Source organism: Palaemon carinicauda, chromosome 2, assembly GCF_036898095.1.
Source record: "Palaemon carinicauda isolate YSFRI2023 chromosome 2, ASM3689809v2, whole genome shotgun sequence".
NCBI classification, from domain to species: domain Eukaryota; kingdom Metazoa; phylum Arthropoda; class Malacostraca; order Decapoda; family Palaemonidae; genus Palaemon; species Palaemon carinicauda.
Window position 1 is genome coordinate 107,503,335 of NC_090726.1, and position 21,654 is coordinate 107,524,988.

Sequence of the window (21,654 nt, forward strand, 5' to 3'; positions counted from 1 at the left end):
ACTGAAATGGACGCACAAGCAAATGCCTGCTGTATGGATGGTGGACCTAATTATTATAAGCCTTTGAATTTGAATAAACCCTTTGTTTACAGTATTCACGATACTAAGTCTGGAAGAATAGGCATTTTGGGAATTTTTACATAACTGTAAAAAAAAAAAACGAAAATAAAAAATTATCAGGGTTATTTTCCCTAGCTTTTATATTTATAGTGTTACTAATATTTATAAATGTGCGTCGATATTCGCACAAATTCTTTACAATGTTTGAAGCCCGCCTCGTTCGAAGCAGCATTCTCAATAAAGCCACCAATGCCATCAAGGAGTTGTTAAATGAGGCGACATGGGTCTGTACAGAATCTGGCATTCAACTACAGGCCATAGATACCAGCCACGTTTCTCTGGTATCTCTTAATCTACTAGCCGAGGGTTTTGATGAATACAAATGCGATCGCAATCTAGTTATGGGAATAAACATCTCCGTTATGTCCAAAATATTAAAGTGTGCTAATGACGATGATGATGTTATAACAATAAAGGCCAAAGACGATTCGGATACGATCGCATTTACCTTTGAGTCTCACAGTCAACAAAAAAAATTCTAAGTATATAATGAAATTAATGAATTTAGATCAAGAATATTTAAATATTCCTGATATTAATCACAATTGCATAATTAGAATGCCATCAAATGAATTTTCCCTTGTCTGCAGAGATCTTAGTCAATTTGGAGATTCCATAAACATTGCTTGCATTAATGATTGTGTGAAATTTTCAACGGCCGGTGATATTGGCACCGCAAATATAAAATTTACAAAAACGTCTAGTGTAGATAACAAAGAAAGGGCCGTAGAAGTTGAGGTACAAGAACCCACCAAGATGACCTTTTCGTGTAGATACCTTAATTTATTTACCAAAGCTACCGCCTTTTCTCCTAGAGTATCTCTTTTCGTGTCCCTTAATATGCCTATGGTTGTGGAATATAGTATTGAAGGCGTTGGCAACATTCGCTATTTTTTGGCTCCAAAAATAGAGGAAGAGAATAATAGCTAAATATTATTTTCGTAAATTACTTTAACAACCGTTGTTATTTCGTTATTACCACACTGTATTAGTGTAGTTGTGTTTTGTATAAGTGTTTGTCCAGTAAATTTATTTGTATATTAATAATAATTTTATTAAATTATTTCTATATATAATTATTGAGTTTTAAATATGAAATAATTTAGTTTTCCTATATCTATTTTATATCTTTTTTATTAATTATAAAAATAAAGATAGATCAATTTTTTAGAAAATATTAATCGGAAGATAATTATGAGCATGTTGTTGGGTGCTATGACCAAGAGATATTTAATGATTATTATCCAAACAATATCTTTACTCATCCAAATTTTAAACAAATTTACGAAAGAAAAGACATCGCAGAACAATATCACGTTCATCAAAAAATACTTTTTCAGTGTACAAATCAAATGTCATATAAAAAAGAAATGCTACCCAATAAACAACAAAACTTTTTATCATACGAACATTTTGAAATATTACCAGGAGAAATAGACCGGTTGTATGGATATATAGAGGTTGTCGTTAATCAAAATCAATATCATCCATGTAGAACATGTTTAAGAGTTGATAAAAAGCAGCAACATATGCCCTTGTATATTGAGTTTGTAGATAAAATTGGTCCCCCTTATAACATTCCGGATAAAATGTTTATAACCGAGAATTTTGAAACGTTTTTTATAATGCACTATTTAGAATTTTTTCTTGTGAACTTTGTGATTTTTTAAAGAAATATGATGATATTGATGTAAATAAATATTTTCCCGATAATGACGAGGGATTTGCAAGTGAAACTTCAGACGAAGGATATAATAGCGATGAAATGAGAAATGAAGAAGATGGGGTTAGATGTTAGAAGAAGAAAAATAAATGTATTGATGGGGGGTGGGGGGAGGAGGGAGGGAAGGGGAACCATTATTCCAATATCAACATGAATTAAATATTTTCAGTTATTATCATGAAAAATTTGCGGAGTGTATGAAAATAAATGATAAACAAATCCAATCCCGTATATATAAAAATAAACGAATTGAGAAAGAAATACGAATCCTTTTATTTCATATTCATTCCCTCTTATTCATTACCTGCCATCATATCTAATAGACAATAATACAGTCTATAAATTGGCACAAGATATGATATTAGTTGACCCTAATAGCTATTATCAGACAAAATAATAATTGTAAATGCAAAAAACAAAATTGCATAGAGTAGTTAGAAATATCTTCCTCACATTTAAATAAACAAAATAAAGAATGTGAGTTATACTAAAAGACAAAAAAATCAATCGCATATAATATATTTATATATATAAAAAATTGATGATAATTATGTTTGCCACGTAATAGTAGTAACATGCAGTTATATACTCTCCATAGCATTCCTCGCAAAAAGGTGTTTATAAACAAAACTTTTATAACACTTTATTTTAAATTGTTATGAAATATATGATTTAAAAAAAAAATACGATGACATTGACATGAATAAATATCTTTCTATTTATATGAAACGAAAATTATAATGAGCTAATGTTGTTGGAATTGAATCCAAGTATAAAAGGGGAAAGTATTCACCAAAGCTAACCATTTGTTCTAGGGATGGATTTAGATAACATAAACAGCGAGGACAAGGGATTCGCAAGTGAAACTTCAGACGAAGGATATAATAGCGACGAAACGAAAAATGAAGAGGGTGGTTATACGAAAGACGATCTTGAAATAGACGTTGAATATTATCATAGGTATAGAATGAAAATGGAAGAAAAGATATTAGTGGAAAGACGGGAACCATTTTTCCAACATCATCATCATCAACAGAAAAAAAAAAGTGCCAGTACACCAACAGAAAAAATAAACGCATGAATTTTTAGTAATGGAATTCACAAAAAACGTTTGTTTTATATTCAAACAACAAATAAAACGCTCGTGGCTATCATCTTTTTAATTATTACCAAAAAAAATTGACTAAGTGTATAAAAATAAATTATAACCGTCTATATAAAATATACATAAAAGTTGATAAGTATTCCAATACAGCATATATAAAATTTACAAACAACCACTATAATGCTATATGTAGTACTAAATTTATTATCGTGGTCGTTTGGTAGTATTTCTAATAATGAATTGTTTACGGCTGAGAATATTTAAACATTTTTCACGTTCGGTCTCTTTTGGAATTTGTTTAAATAAAATTATAGAATCATAGAAAAAAAAAGGAAAATGTCAGTCAATGTATTTAGATTTTTAAATGGTTGGTTGTATGTAATATATATAAATATTATTATTTACTTTTTTAGATATAAAAAATATAATAATGTTTCCCATTTGGGAAGATTATAAAATTCACGGGTTGAACAAAAATTTGAATCATCTACAAAATATAAAAAGAAAATATATACTACGCGAAGAGGCCGTATTTCCAAATGACGAGCTTGACCATTATTTCATTAGAATAGGATTAATAGAAATGAAGCCCCATAAATATGGAAATTCATCGATAATTAATTTGCCCACGGTTTTTGGGGCCGTTTCACCCCAGGAAGTCCTTCTTGGACTTGTATGTCCCAATGAAAGTACGAATAAATATTATAAAAAAATATTTTATTGGTTTGTAGAAAATCCAATGTGTGATTTATACAACAAATTTAATATGTCTATTTCACAACAAGGTATTGATTTAAGTAATCCCATATCAGCTTTAGGTGAACTTATTACGCCATGCAGAAATAAGAATATTTGGTTTTTTAAGAATGATTTAATTAATTGTCAAAAACTGAAGATATTTATAAAACTAACCACTTCAGATATGATCGAGATATTAAAAAACTGTCCTGATCCTAGTATAAGTTTAAATTCCAATAATTATCTTATTGATGCTCCCGAAAAATTTGTACAAATAATAAACGAATTGAGAAAGAAACACGAATCGTTTGATTTCATATTCAATTTTATTCATTATCTACCCTCGTATCTATCGTATCTAATAGACGATAATGCAGTTTATAAATTGGCACAAGATATTGTATTAGTTGATTCTAATTGCTTTTACCAGAAAAAAAATAACCGCAAACACAAAAAAAAAAATTGCATAGAGCATTATTAAATATGGAAGAATATATTTCATGTCGTAAAAATAAAAGTGGAATACCAGAATATTTTTTCATGCACAATAAATATTCCACATAAATGTAAGAAATATAACGAGAATAATCTAATAATTTATGAAGTTATTTATTCAATAAATGAAGGCGACTTGGTAACTTCATTTAGAAATATCCTCCTCACAAATAAACAAAAAAATAAAGAATATGGATTATATTAATAAAGTAGAAAAAAAACAATCGCACATATAATATTTATATATCATAAAAAAATGATAATTATTTTTGTCACAAAATTAATTAATTGGTTGTTAATTTTACCTGCAAAGGATTACATATATATATATATATAGATATACAGTAAACCCTCGCTACTTCGCGGTTCGACCATCGCGGATTCACCACTTCGCGGATTTTTTCCATAACCCATATATATACAGTAACATATATATATATATATATTTATATATATGTATGCATGTATTTATGTATATATGTATGTATGTATATATGTAGGTATTTATATGTGTATATATATATATATATATATATATATATATATATATATATATATATATATATATATATACACACACACACATATATATATATATATACATACATATATATATATACATATATATATATATATATATATATATATATATCTAAAGTAGGAAGATGTGATGTAGTTCTAAGGGAATAGTATGGGAAATATGTCTGGGTAATAAGCAAAGCTCTACCTCCAGTTTGTTTCTTCATTATGATCAGAGATAAATGTAAACAAAACATTGGTTGCCATTTTTTAACGTGCTTTTTAGCGTGTTTAGGAAACGCATGATATAAAATTGCTTTTAATATTTGTGCCTGTTTTAGTTTAGGGTACTGTAGTACATGCATTAAGTGTTCTGTACATTAAAGGGTAGTTTGTTAACAGTACTACGTACAAGGGAAGGTTTTAAAAGTCTGAATATACATGTTGAATAAATAGGTAAATATGGTGTCACTACTTCGCGGATTTTCACCTATCACGGCCGCGTCTGGAACCTATCTACCGCGATAAACGAGGGTTCACTGTAGATATCAATTACTTACCACTATCGCAGCTCCTTTTTTCTTCCTGTATTTCAAAAGAACGAGCAAATAAATGTACGTAGTGTAACGATATCTCTTCCCCCTTTTTTTACTTGTTCTCGTTGTGGGTACAGCGAGACACTATTTTTGTGTACACATTATACCCGCCGACATTAGCTTTTACTGTTATACTTTTTGTTTTGTTTATATGGCTATTAGCTAGTTTAAAAAATAAAAGACCACCAATTTATATATTTTTAACTAACCAACTACAACCTTTTCTCTAATTAGGCTAAACTACGTTAATTAGTTTGTTGGTCAAAAACGACGCAAAATATTTTTAAAGTATTTTTATTCATAGACAATTACACCTTTTTTTTATTCATATCATTCACCAATCTTTTAGATAATCTATATACATTATTGTCGGCATCCAAAAATATATCATTTTTATCATCATATTGAAGATCTACTGTCAATAAATCTTTTTCCTTAATTTTGATTATTGTATCTTTATTTATTACAATTATGCCATCATATGAAACGAGCCTTTTAAATTCTAGCAAATTTTTATTATGTGACATAATAGCGGTATGGAAAAAAAGTAGGTTGATTGGTTATTATACTTTTTTGTGAAAATTATATAAATAAAACACATAGAAAATATTTAAAATTGTTGATGATATTTAAACTGGTTGTTTATTTTACTATCATATATCTTATTCTTTCTTTATAAAAAAATGATAATTAACCATAAAACGAGAACAAAAACAACGACAATAATAATACATTTGATTATACTCTTGGTAATTATTATCATTCTTCATATCATATTTTCAAATTTTACTAATAAAAATCAGATATCACTGCTTTATTTAGATAAAAACAATAGTCAACAAATATTACAAAAAGAAGATAAGGGAGTGGAAATATATAATGTATTACCATACACCGCAACAACAAACAAAATGCCTTCTTGGGATATAGAAAATGAACACGAACACGAGAATGAAAAAGAAATTAATCCTCCTTTTTTCACTTGTTCCGAAAAAGAAAATATTTCAAAAAAATCATCATCATCATCATTTTTTCTTAATAATAATGAAGAATGTTTAGACATAAAATTTCCTATATATGATAAAACATCTCATAGTTTATTATTATTTCCTAAAATTAATCAAAAATATTTATTACCCAATAGTAAAGAAATACCTTATCATAATAAATTTGGTGGATTCGGTTACTGTGGTTTTGGGAAATTATTATTTGATATAAAAACTAGTAATAACTGGTTTTGTTTTTGTTATGCTCCAGAATATTTTGGAGGAGAAATGTGCGATGAACCTCAACAAAAAATTATTAAGGAAAATAAATGTATTAAAGTTGCACATAGAACTAATATTCTTAACGAAAATATATCATCCTTTAATCCTTTTATTGATGGCATCTGTACTCATTGTATTTCTCCGGAAACTCAAGTACCCGTTGTTAACGCAACATTTCCTTTGTGCAAAGAAATTAATAGTGAGGTAGAAGAAAATGAAATTATAGTAACAAAAAATGAAAATTATTTCAAAGATCCGTGCAAATATGATGCATTAAATCCTCATTTATATAACAGCCCAAACAATAAATATGTACCAGGTTATGGTTTTGTTTGTGATTTTCATAATGGCTTTGTTGAAGGGATATTAGAAAACCGCAAGAGCCCAAAAAAGGAAGAAAAAGACGAAGAAGAAGTGTCAAATGTGTGCATTAAAATTGGAAAAAATAACACAACTTCATTTCATACAACAGATATTGCATATTATACACTGAATAATAATTTTAAGCCCATACAAGTACATTCTTATAAAGAAATAGAAAGTCCATTCAATATTATTTTTCCCAACAAAAAAGAAATTTTAGTAAAACAACATTCTTTGAAAAAGGCAAACAATCATGATTGGTTAAATAGAGTTATCAAACCATCAAGAGAATTTCCAATTCGTCATATGCATCACCCATATAAAAAATGGCCGGTCGTTCATAAGAAATTTTTAGTTAATCAATATACTCAAAAAGAGTTAACCAATCCAATATCTGCCTTTAGATTAGCAATGGGAAGAGAATTGAAACTAAACACTGGTATGAAACAACTAATAATCGTTTTTTGAATAATGCAGTACTTGGGCGTCCTATAGTTTATACATTTCATAATAACAACACACCCTGGACGGGAAAAGTCTTTTTAAATCCATTGGGAGCAGTTTATCGTCAATATTACGGGGCTACTATTTTATCAAAACCAGGAGAAATTGTAAAATTACAGTTAAGGGGTTATAAGCAAGAAGAGTATCCCGATAATTCTATTATCGCCTTACCGCCCGATTATAAAACAGAAATGATGGATAAAAATCAAATTGTATACGTTCCTTCGATTTTTCTAACTTACAAAGTAGAAGATTAAGTAATTAATCAACTAACGCTTTTATACATTATTAAAACCCCACAAAATAATATAACGGTATTAATTTAACAAACAAACATATGTGTTTATAATTACTACACTCTTTTTCTTATTTATAGCCAAATTACTTAAACACAACTACTTGGGAAATAATTTTATGTTGGTAACAATTATAGAAAATATATACTGTATATATATATATATGTATATATATATATTATAGTGAATATATATATATATATATATATATATATATATATATATATATATATATATATATATATATATATATATATATATATATAAACTAATAATTTCTATTAATATCAATAATATTATTGTTGATAACACTTACATAATGTATGAAATAAAAGAAATCCACGGAGATTTGTTTACGTGTCCAAAAAATGTATCATTGGCGCATTGCGTTTCCCGGGATTTTTACATGGGGGGTGGAATTGCTTTAGCTTTTAAGGAAAAATTCGATAATGTTCAAAAACTTAAAAATCAAAATTATAGTGTGGGTAATGTAGCCATTTTAGATGAAAATGAACGATTCATTTACTATTTAGTAACCAAAGAAAAGTACTGGGAAAAACCTACATATGAGAACTTGTCTAGTTCTTTGTTGTCCATGAAAAATCATGCATTTAAAAATAATATATCTAAAATAGCGATGCCCCGTATTGGGTGTGGAATAGATGGTTTAAAATGGTCATACGTTAAAAATATTCTTAGTGATATTTTTCAATTTACAGACATTGAAATAAATGTTTATTATTTATAAGATACCGAATAAAAGCATTTGCTTTATTATTGTTATTCTGATATTACGAGAGGAATAAATGGAGGGGGGTGCATGATTAATTTATCATTTCTCTCTAATATTTTTTTGTTTTTTTCATATATATTAAAAAGACTTTTAAAGTTTGATATTAAAATAATCCACGTTATGATAAGCATAATAATTATAAAGAATAAAACAATTTTATAATATTTCATATATCTAGTTTTTTATTTTACTTAAAAAATATAAGATAAAAGTAGCCTTCTTGTCTTGATTATTAATTACGTATACTTCTTGTGGTTAATACAATTCTCATCATGCAGGTTTTTATAAAAACCTTAACAGGCAAAACTATAACAATAGACGCAAACCAGTCTGATACTATAGAAAATATAAAGTATAAAATTCAAGATAAAGAAGGCATTCCAGCAGACCAACAACGCCTTATATTTGCAGGCAAACAATTAGAAGACAATCGGACACTTTCTGATTACAACATTCAAAAAGAAAGCACCATACATCTCGTCTTAAGACTAAGGGGAGGGGGTGGGGGGGGGGTGGGGGGGGGGGGTGGGGGGGGGGAAGCACCCCATAATAAAATAAAAGTTATTAAAACTTAATCCAAACAACATATTTTTGCACAAAATTTTCTCTGTATTTTATCATCATCCCCCCATTTGGGTAAAATCATTTGTATATAATTTTGATTTGATAGTAATTCATTTTCTTCTTTACTAAATTTTTCGTTTAATAACTGGTACTCATATTCGGATAATTTTAACCCAATATTAATATCATTACCGTAAGCTTGATTTTTATAATAATCTTTCTCTGTAAGAATATCATTAATATTTTTTGACTCTTCATCTTCATTTTTGTTTTCATTTGTGATATCCATTACTTTTTTTATGTAAACTGACTCTTTAATATTGTTTTCTATTATTCTATGAATGCATGATTGAATAATGGAGGGAAGGCGTGAATTTTCATTAATATTTTTACACTCATTTGCAAAAATATGGGCAAAATCTTTTGGGGTAATTGATAATTTATCAACATCAATAAGATTTTGATTCAGCAATTCACCTTCTAGATAATCTCTTAATTTATTTTCCAATGTTTTTGTTTTTATTTTGCCTAATTTTTTTCATGATACTCATTGATAACTAATTCTATTTTAATGGTATATGTATATAAAAAAAGTTAAAGAATTCAGTGTAATACTTTTATTCATTATTACTTATATACTTAATTGATTGATTATATAAAATATAAAACTACCAGAAAGACATTATTTTTTTTATTTATTTACCAGAAGATCCAAATCCTTTATTTGCCCCTACAAGATTCTATTTCCCATTTTTCATTTTTGATGTTTTCAACTAAACAGATATCAATTCCCGAAAAAAATTTTATTTGGGCAATTCTATCCCCAATATTTATTTCAAAAGAATTATTTGGATGAGAATTATGCAACACCACTTTTATAGGTCCATTATAATTCGAATCTATCATTCCTGCAACAACATCTACATAATTATTCAGAGCTATGCCAGACCTAGATTTAATCTCTCCGTGTATTTTGGAAGGAAATTTCATACATATGCCAGTATCAATGGCAATTCGTTGACCGACAGGAATATTTTCATTTTGAGCACTATATAAGTCATAACAAGCCGCCCCCGTTGATCCTTTAGTAGGACATTTAGCATTGTCTGAAATTAACTTAAAGCTGACTTTTAGAATATTTTCCTCCATTATAATTATTTCTTCTGGGTGTGTAGTAATATGACTATATAATACCAAGAGCATTACCATTTATATGAAATATTTTTGGGAAATAATAATAATATTTATAACCTATTGTGGCAAGCCAAAACGATCGATAATTTTTTTTTGACCAAAAAAATCTATTTCTGTCTTTTTACGCATATAAAAAATAGGACAGTCACGATTACTGCATATAACTTCTTTAATTAATGATCCTTGACACCTTTGACATTCAGTCCAAAATTGATTGAATTTTTTTTCGAGTGTAGCTAATTTTTCAATGTAATGTGTATACAAATCTGTTTCGTGTACTTTACAATTATTACATAAAGCGTTATAGTCTACATCATCGGGTACTATTTTTCTTTTTAATAAAGGAATTTTACAATTTATACAAGTTGGATGTATTTGAAAAAATTGACTTAATGGTCCTACTCTACTTATTGGTAAACTCTTTTTTTGTGTATGCTCTCCTATTAATATATAAGATTCGGTTTTATCACCGAGAATAGGTTCAAATATTCTAATAAGTGGCTTACTTAATTGATGTTTTAAATAATAATCATAATCTAATGGAATATTATTTTCTAATACATATATTGGATCTTCAGCCCTTTCATAAATAGGACTTTTTTTAAATCCACATATAATAACGTATGGAATTCTATCGCTAAGTTTTGGAGCACTACCGGCATCTCTTTTTCTTAATTTGATGGCTAGCTCATTGTGAATTTGCTTTCCTTTATATTCTTCTGCTTTTTTTGTTAATTCCTTTGTAATAACTAATTGAGAGATGTCAATCTCATTACAAAGTAATTTTGATATGGTTTGTTTGACAAAATTAAGGGCTTCTATTGGGTTTCTATCAATTAAGATTTTTTTCAGACAAGTATTTATGACCTTAGCCACGAGTGGGCAATTGTCTCTACGAATTGTTTCTAGCCCCTTGCAATCTATTTTATCATAAGTATTAGCATTTGTATAATAAAGACCAGCATATCTTTTTTTATTAATAAGCAAGTAAGGGAAATATATTTTTTCAAAATCAAGTTTGATTGGCTTGATAAAAGACTGAGTCACATGATTTGCCGCCTCCTTGCCCAAATTTATGGCCTCTTCTAAAGTTTCAACTCCAAAATTAATCATAACAGAATCGGTATCACCATATATAACTATAGCATTGTTATATTTTTCTTCAATCTTGTTTTTGGTAAGAGAAATCATCGTTCTTCCAAACGCCGTAACACTTTGTGATATATCTAAACACGGCAATTTACCAATTTGTGCGCCCGTAAAACCACAAACAGAATTAGCCAATATTTTATATGCCAGTTGTCTACCATCAAAGACTTACTTTTTCCATGGATCTTCTTCGTTTTTTAATGCAATTTTCGCCTTCTTACGAGCAATTAAAAAGGATTCTAAAATTTCTGGAATTAATCCCTTGCGCTTATGACATTTTACAAAATAATTATTAGAAGGTGTAATGATATAATCGTCAGTTTTCAGAGTCATTTGATTAATATATCTTTTATCAATAAAGGTTGTATAACACAGATTATGTGCTATCATTATCGATGGATATAATGATACAAAGTCTAAAGTAACGATTGGAACGTTATAATATCCTCTTTTTGGTTCAATAACTGTAGCTCCTTCATATTCAAAACTCTCCTTTTTATCAAACACCGGTAATACTAAATTCTGTTCTTTGGCTTTTCTTAGTATTTGTGAAAAAATTTTAATCTGTTGTCCTCTATTTATAACATATGATAAAGGAATGCCCGTTACGCGTGCCATTTCTATATAATTGACTACACACATCAATTTATTCAATAATTTTAAAGGAAGAATAGAATCTTTTAAACAATATTCACCCAGTCTTTTTCTAGTCTGATCATTACCATTTTGTAATTCAAAAATTATAGAATGATGAACATCTTCTTTTTGTTCATTAAGAAAATGATAAGATACAGAATTTAAAGTATATGACCGAAGTTTGTGTTCTTTTAGTATTATTGTTAAAAGGTCCATTAAACACCGTCCATCTATGTTAATGATTTTGTTATTTCTTTTTCCTATTTGTTTGTTTTGGGTTATGGTATCTAATATTGTAGATTTTATTCCTTTTACCCTTCCTAAATGAGCAAATACTGGCAAGTTTAAATGCTTGGCGCGGTTAAGTAAATATGGTAAATCAAAATTATTAATATTATATCCAGTAATGATATCGGGGTCAATAAACAATAGGAATTTTGACCAATTTTCTAACATTTCTTTTTCTTCCTGAAATGAAAAAATTTTAGAGCCCACAATAGGAGCACAACTATTCAAAGTAAAAACAACACTTATGAATGGCTCAGTCTCTCCGTGCCGCGTAACAACATTTCCAATTTGTATGACCGGATCTATTTCGGGTTCTGGAAATATTCCCCGTCTTCCCCCACACTCAATATCAAAAGATAATATTCTGAGTGGGGCAATAGACGCCCATTCTCCTTCGGGTTCATAAATAATTATTTTTTCCCACTCAAAAACGTTAACCTCTAATTGACAAGTAGTATTTTTGAAATTTGTCTCATTATTTTTTATTTCCCACTCACCAATAGGTAACTTGATCCAACAACAACCAGGCATCTGAGCATCTGTCATAAATCTAAGTGTAAAATCAACATTTGATTCGTAAACCCGAAAGTGAGTGGGATGTTTATCTATCACTAACCCATTTTCAAGAATAATCTTAGCTATAGATATTAATTTTGTTATAGCCACAGTAACTTTAAAAAAACACAATGATGACGATGATTTTTTTTCTTGATATCCATATATACTTTGTTTAAACACCCTATCTACACTTAATACGTATTCCTTTAATTTAATTTGATCTTTTGTTTCATTCAAGTAGATTTTTCGATTCAGAGCCCTTTTTATTTGGTCTGAATATGAAACTTGTTTTTGTGAATCTAATAAATTCACAGAAACATATATATAAGGAAAAAATCCAAATACATTACAACAAATAGTATTTCCTATATCATTTAATCCAAATAATCTTATTTTGGGTACCTGCTGCTGCTGCTGCTGCATATTATAACCACCACATTCCTTTTTTCTTACCGGATAACCAATATAATAATCAATATCCATCTGCTGAAAACACAATTTATTTGTATTGGGAGTTGATAATGGTGCTGCTGGCCTATTCCATTCTTGGAGGAACCTATTTTTATTATCACCATTTTCAAAAAATTGCCGCAATTTGCTTATTTTACAACTCATTTTGAATTATATCTTATGAAAAACTATTAGACGTAATACCAATTTCATGTAAAGCCGTTTAAAAATAAACGGCTTATATATATAAATATCTTTTAAATTACCAGGAAAATAAATTTATATTAAATTTGTAAATTGGGTACCTTTTTTGTTATACTAAAAAATGGCAACATATTATGCATTCCTTTTTAATAAAAAATGTTTATAAGAAGAACAAAACAAAGATGATTATGATAGTATTACCTATTATATGTTAAAACCCAAAGACTTGGCCTCAGGGATGACATATAATATAAAAAAACATGGCCATAAATTTGAAAGTATTATTATTTATTGTATAACTGATGTGATAAATTCAAAAGAATACGCTATTTTTCCTGAAGTCGGCTCATCTGGCAATTATTTCATGATGAGTGTTTATGGATTTATTAATATATTTTTAAAAGAAATTTATAAAGAAGATATTTACCAAGACGTAAAAAGTATAATTGGTGTTTTCATCACCACAGAAGAAATTTATGATAAGGGTAAAATACCTCCACTTTATAATGCGGTCAATTTAGACGATGAAAAAGACGAATTAAAAAACGAATTTGAACGTGAATCGTTCGGGTCGTGTTCCGAGATTACAATTTACCAATATTTGTTAAAAAAACATTCAATAGCGACAAAAGAATTGAATGGTTTGAAAGAGGTGAAAAGGTTGATTATACAAAATAAAAATGATTTTGTTATGCGGGTGGATCACAAAGTTATACCTTATATTAATAATCAAATGTTTGATGAAAAAAAAGTATCTCTTAAAAAATAATCCTTTCGGTAGATATTTCATGATTTTCATGAAAACATAATAAAATATTATCATTGTCGATTTCATTAATATCATCATTCGTACGTGTAAACATTAAATTAGAAAAATTAATACGCCCGAATGATAGCAAAGTATTAAATTGAATATTAATATTATTTATCATTTCATCTATTAAATTTGCGTTAAAACAACATTTTGCATAAGAAATGTTAAAATAAGTATCCGAATTTAGACGACTTAACTCAACTAGCCTCTGCCTGTGTTGTTCGGTTACAGAATATTTAGAATGAGGAAAATTATTGGAAATGATAAAGGACAGGAAAAAAAGCTTCGAATTAGTATTATTTTCTTGTTGTTTTCTAAAAATTTCTAAAAGGGACACAAATAACATATAATCATCTAGCCACGTTTTAGGATCTAGAAAAATTATAACAATGAAATTATTAATATAGTTACAATTCAGGTATTTTTCCAAGTTGTATAATTCGTCCTCTAGAAATAATTGTTTATTGGTTTTTTTAGAAATTTTTATATATAAACCAAGATTTTCATCTATGTCCTTTAAAATCTTTCTTTTCTTTATTACTTTTTGGTTATTTATTATTAATATCAATGTTTTTTTTGTTTTTATAAGAAGGATTATTATTATTTCGGGGTGTGGTATGAAAATAATGATTATATGTTGTAGTGTTGATATCATTATTGTTATTTTTTGGATAACAATAACAACAAAAGGAAAACATTTTTTTAATATTAAAAAAAAAACAAAGTATGATTATTTCTGAAATATTATTGTGGGTTATATTTATAATCTATGTAGGACTTTTCTGTAATTTATTACAAAAACATTTATTTAAAAACCCTTTTGATGAATTATATCCTCCTATTGGTTTTTATTTTGCATCGCCTATATCAAATCAATATTCTGATCATTCATATTATAATGTATCGGTGTTTTCTAATGAAAATGAATTTACTCTTGATTTCATGATTCATATTATGCCACAAGATTTGTATTTCTTTTTGAATGATAATAAATTAATTTATCATCCCAAAGAAGAAGAGTTATCTGAAATGTGTGATCATGAATTTCGAAAAGCCTTTCTCGTTTTATTAGACAAAAAGGACGATGATTCAACCGATGTCATATATACTCAAAATATATGTCACAGAAAATTAGATTACTTAAAAAATTTATACAAAAATAAAATTATTTACAAAACATTTGATAAACTACAGAATCCGGAAACGATAATAAATTTAATTTTGAATTTGGTAGACAAGGGAAAAAGTTTCAGAAAAATTCTTAAACATGCCAACAGATAATAACTATTCACGGGAAAAAGAAGCAAAATTGTTAACTGAGCTGAAATATTCATCTTCACATGATATGTCAAAAATAATAACCGAAAATGGAGAGACTTTTATGCAATTAGATTCTATGTACGAGTATTATGACTACAACAGTGGAACAAAAAACAAATTGTTGATTTTGAAAAGGACGTCGAAATCATAAATTATTCTAATATTAAAATTGCCGACATTGATCATAATTCAAAGAGCAAACTACCGATTTCACCTTGTTTATTAAAATTATATTCAGGAAAAATAGTAGTTTTCATTCCTTATTGTGAATTAATTGATATTAGTCAAATTTAATTTGGAATATAATTCTAAAAATTTGATGGTAGATGTAACACAATTTCCGTTTTTATTTTTAGGTAAAATACAATTTTTGGAGAAACATATGTACAAGTGGTTTTTTTCATATAATTTTCCTGATTTTGAGTAAGAAGTCTTAAAATGTTCATGAAAAGGACAATATACATTTCTAGTATCATTATTAATATCATTATTATCATTTTTCGTGTTGTTGTGCATATGTAAAATATTTTTACATTTCTGGGTAGCCGACGAAAAATCATTTGTTTTGTTGTTCTTGTAATGATTATTTTTCTTATTATTATTATTATTATTATTATTATTATTATTATTATTATTTCTTGGAAACTGTTTTATTTTAAGTCTATAGAATTTTTCATCGTCGACATATATTTCTTCTAATGAATAATTTCCCATTATTATTATGATGATGATGACAACAAAGAAGAAGAAAAGTATAATAAGTATTTATTCCAATTTGCAAAACCCTTTATACTTAATCCTCAAATAACTTTTAATAACCTTTTTAAAATTTTCTGATAAATTTGAAATCATTTCATCATATTTTATATTTTCCAAATCAATGTGGGTTTTATTTGTTAGAGTATTAACAATTTTGTCGTGATAGAACTCTATTTCTTTAGGATGATATACCAATTCACCGCTCATGACTACTGATGTATAAATTGAATCTTTGGGGTCTGGTATATTGTAAGTTGATAAAACGAAGGGCAGAAAAACACTTGGATTGATTATTATATATAAATTTATAACATTATTGGCGTCATCATAATTTAATATAAAATAATAATAACGTGGGGAATTATTATCCTTGTTTTCTTGATTGATTCTCAATTGTCCTATTATATCGAATTGTTTACCTTCTTTGTGATTGAAATATATTTTATTCATATTATTCGAAGAAAAACTATTTATTATATTTTTTTCTTATTGTTTAATAAACTTTTCTCTTCTTCTATTATGAGGATATTTTTTTCGTTTTGGTTCATAAATTAATTTATTTTATCAACAACGCCCATATTCGGTCTCGTTGGGGAATAAAATATCCCATCAATATACGTTGACATTTTTTAAATTTAATTAAAAAATGGCAGAAAAATCATATGTATACGAATTCAATACAACACCACATCATATTACTGAACGTTTTAAAAAAATATTTGAAGAAAAAACCTACGATACAGTAATATTAGGTATAAACAGATTTTACGTATGTCCTATAAATATACCAAAACATATGTTAGAAAACAAAAACAAAGAGGATTTTTTAAATTATGGTAATATTAACAAAATCTATTATATATTAGAGGAAAACGAACGAGACACGAGTATTATAACTGTCATGTTTAAAACCGACCAACATTTTATAAATTTATATTTAGTATTTAATAATAACATCATTGATTATAAGAGAAGTTACATAATCATGGGGCAAGACCCCTCCTTAAATATATCTCTAATGATTCCTTCCCTTCTCTCAAAAGATGATGATTGGAAAACGTTATTTTATGGTGTTTTTTTGGAGGATGGGATTCATATAATGTCTCCTTATTTATTCCAAGAATTTTTCAGAGAATATACAAATAAAGTAAATAAGAATATATTGTATTTTAATGTAAGAAATACAAAAGGAATAATGAAAATGTTATATTCTGACATAGTACCTATTCCATACATCCCTTATTTTTATCACCTGGTTTGTCACGCAGAAATGGAATATATTTTACAGAAAGATGAACCAGAAGAAGATGACCCATAAATTAATATTGTTAATAATACTCATAAAAATGGTAGAAACTGAAACCAAAAAATGTTTTTATATATATATTATATATATATAAAGTGGATACATAAAACACTTGGGTCAGTTGGCCAATTATTTTAATAATCAACTAAAAAAGAAAATATGTCAAATAAAACTCAATTATATGGATTATGGGATTCGCGTTTGTACCCATCAACAGAATACCATCGTCTTGTTATATATTCTAAATTTTGTGATAATATTATGAACGCTTCAAGTGGATGTTCGGAATGTATCGAAAATTTGTGTTCAGTACAAATTTTATCTCTTATTGAACAAATTGCAACGTGGGCAGTAACTGATGGAGGTAAATTTACAAATGGGGAACAATATCTAGAATCAATAGACACTAACACGAAAGATACAGAAGGAAAACCAATATTTCTGTTATTTATTTCTATAGCTAAAATCATGCCACATGAAATGGCAAATATATTCATGCCCGCAGTAATTGATCATTTTTGTCAACAAATTGGTAAAGAACAAATAGATACAAATTCCTTGAACCAAAAAATTAATTTTCATATATTATTTGATACATTTTCCCCTTTGGTTATTGCTAAAACATTAGACAACCTTTTTCATTGTTATCAAGGTTTATTATACAATTATTTTTTTAGACACTCATGGGAGGTTAGGTTTCGTATAAACAGACTTAACATAACAGAATGGTATATTAATCCCCATCGCGTATTTTATGATGTCAATTCATGTTATGAGCTAATAGAGCGATTAATGTATAAAATACGTAAATTAAAATTACCCGCTATTATTGGATGTTTTGAGCCAATTTTAAATCCAATAGCATTTTGTTTAGAGTGGATGATTGATGGATTTTTTCATGTCATAGGGCCTTGTATTTTAGCTGGAACTCGTGATTGTAATTTTTTGAAAGTAAATGGGGCATTAATGCGTGGCCTTATAGATGTTACTACACAGATAGATATTGATCCAAAAACAAAGACATCCTTTTTAGCCTTATTGGGACATTTATCAGATGCAAATTTTGAGCAGGTTATTACTAACTGGTTACCAATATTTTCCCAAACAAATCAAAATAATTTTGATCATTGCTCTGCTGTGTTAGAAATGTTGGTCGAAAATGTTATTCATGAAGGAGATTTGGCACCTCTTATTTGTGAAAACAAAGAAGATATAGTTGATAGTTTTGAATATTTTTCTGAAAATAAGTGGTTGTGTATGTATTTAAATTCGAACAAAATGTCAACCACCACCCTTGAAATGGCTAAGGTGGCCATATGGAACGAGCATTGGAGATTATTCAGCCACGTATTAGAAGATGGGAATTTTAGTCCAGGAATTATAAAACATTTAGCAGTATTTTCAAGTAATAAAGTTATTGGAATTGAGAAACTTTTGAATAAATATCATACGTGGTTACCAAAAACGCCAGTGATACCGGAAGGATTAACTTTATTGCAATATTGTATTAAAAATGAGGTTAGTAATTTTTATCAAATATTAAAACTAAGCCATATAAAAAATAATTTGAATGTTCCTGGTTTAGATGGCCTAACTCCCATTATGACCGCCTGTTGTGTTAAAAAAACAAATTATTTTCAACTTTTATTAAAAGCTGGGGCCTCTTGTTTTCTAAAATCTTCCACATTAAATCAAACAATATTTCATAGGATTGCTACAGCAAAGGGTAATAAAAAGTTACTATTAATATTGAAAGATTGGCAAGATAGAAATCCGCTTATGTTGCTTCCAGATATAGAAATTCGACAACGCGATGGAAATTTGACGGCACTACAACTAGCATTACTCTTAAAACGCAACGATGTTGCCAGGCTTTTAATGTCTCTGTTTCATAGCTCACCCACGAGTTTATTTGGTAATTCCAGCATATTTAATACGGCTGACATGATGTTTCTTTATAATAATGCTACAGGATTACAAATAATCAAATCAGTATCATCATCGTTCATTCCCAATTTAACACGAATATATGGTTCATATTTGGATGGGACAATAGAACGCCCAACCAATATGGAAACGTGGCCAGTGTTTATAATTCCATGTGAATACATTTTGACAACATATGATTTTCCAATGTCCCCAAACGAAGAATCAATCCGTCATGCTTTGTGGGGTTTAAGTGATAAACAAGATAGTGAATGGGTAACCAATGGGGAAATAGAAGGAAAAATAGAAAGTTGTCCAATTTGTTTAGATGACATGAAAAAGTATTTTATAACAGAGTGTGGTCACAAGTTTCATCCATTTTGTTTATCTCGTTACTTTTCTTATGATAAAATTTGTCCAGTATGTAGATATGATAAAATAATAAATCTTCCTGTTGTTTGCAATCAGAATAAATATCCCGCCAAACCACCCCCACCACTGTTAAACGAAAGACTATTAGTTAACCCCCCCCTCAACTAACACAATATTACCTTATAGAATTCTTTATAATACAGTTCATTTTTGTAATAGTTATAAATTTATCCCACCTTTTATTTGTGGACATATTTTTGAATGCTATTTCCTTGTACATCAAGAATGGGTATCTGAAACTAAATATTTTAAATAAGAAATATATATTTGTGGTACATGTTATATACATACCTTGTTATATTTCAAACAAAAATATAACAATGAAGAAAGAATATGTTTACAACTTTAGCTTGGTAACTCCAGAGATTTTGGGGTTTGTTTTATTTAGTAATAATAATACATTAACGGACCTGGGAATAAAAATATTGTCAGCGTATGCGGCGCATAAATTTTCCATGAAATGTAATAATGGTTATTTTTATAAAGTATCAAAATTAGAAAATGAAAAACTATTGACTAAAAGAAAATTATTAAAACAGGTAATTTTAACCTTTGATGTTATATTGGTAGAGATGAATGAAGAAGATAAAATGAATTTGATTGTTAGAGAAAATGAACAAACAATGATGATGGTATCACAAGAAAGAGAATATAGAAGATTTATTAATGAGAACCACCCATTATTAATAAAAAAATTTAAGGGGTCGTGTAATGATCTTTCGTGTATGACGTTCTATAGCCGAGAAATAGAAATCCTATTTGATAATTATCGTTTGTGTATCAATCCCAAAAAAAAACGTATAATATTCTATATAAGAAAATGAGAGAAAAAAAGGAAACTTTTGTACGAAATATATTGACTCGTGAAATGTTATATATAAACGATGAGGGTCCCGTGTATAAAGAACCTTGTTTCATTATATTGGTAAATAATAACAGTATCATAGGTTTAGCTTCCTTTTTAGAATGTAATAACTTTGCTGTAAAGACAGTTTATATTGAACAAGGCCCCATAAAATTATATCAGCGAGTACAACCCGATAATTATACACAATCCTATCCATTTATTTTAGAGTACGAAGAAAGTTATGTGAATAAACAAACTTCTGATATATTGACTTATTTTACTATGTGTTGGAGATTAAATGCTTCTGTTTCTAAAAATGTAAACAAAATTAATAATGTATTAGATAACTACATATCTGCATCGAGTAAACCGCACCATGTAATTAATGAAACCACAATAAAAAAATCTAATATATTCATGAAATTTAATGGTATTCCCGCTACATTAAAATTTTACACTTATCATTTTGTTATAAACAATGCAATGATGAGTGAATCTTATGAGCACTGTATACCCGATAATATAGTTTATATATTAAAAGATTACATATTTTTAGTTGAATGTAATTTATATAAAACTAAAAATCGTTGCGTCATCCCAAAACCCAAACCTATGGTTATTATTGATATTCAAACAAATGCATTTATAGCAGAAGATAGAATGAAAATTATTCAAGACTTAAGAAAT

General features: G+C 27.9%; 1 protein-coding gene and 1 pseudogene across 1 annotated transcript; one reads left to right on the top strand and one right to left on the bottom strand.

Annotated features, from left to right (window-relative positions):
* Positions 1–260: 260 nt before the first annotated feature.
* LOC137619838 (proliferating cell nuclear antigen-like) lies at positions 261–1,050 on the top strand (annotated as a pseudogene).
* A 9,285-nt stretch (positions 1,051–10,335) lies between these two features.
* Positions 10,336–13,524, bottom strand: LOC137619094 (DNA polymerase delta catalytic subunit-like). The gene is given in 1 exon segment (XM_068349289.1): positions 10,336–13,524. A coding segment is annotated over 1 exon segment (3,189 nt).
* Positions 13,525–21,654: the final 8,130 nt, after the last annotated feature.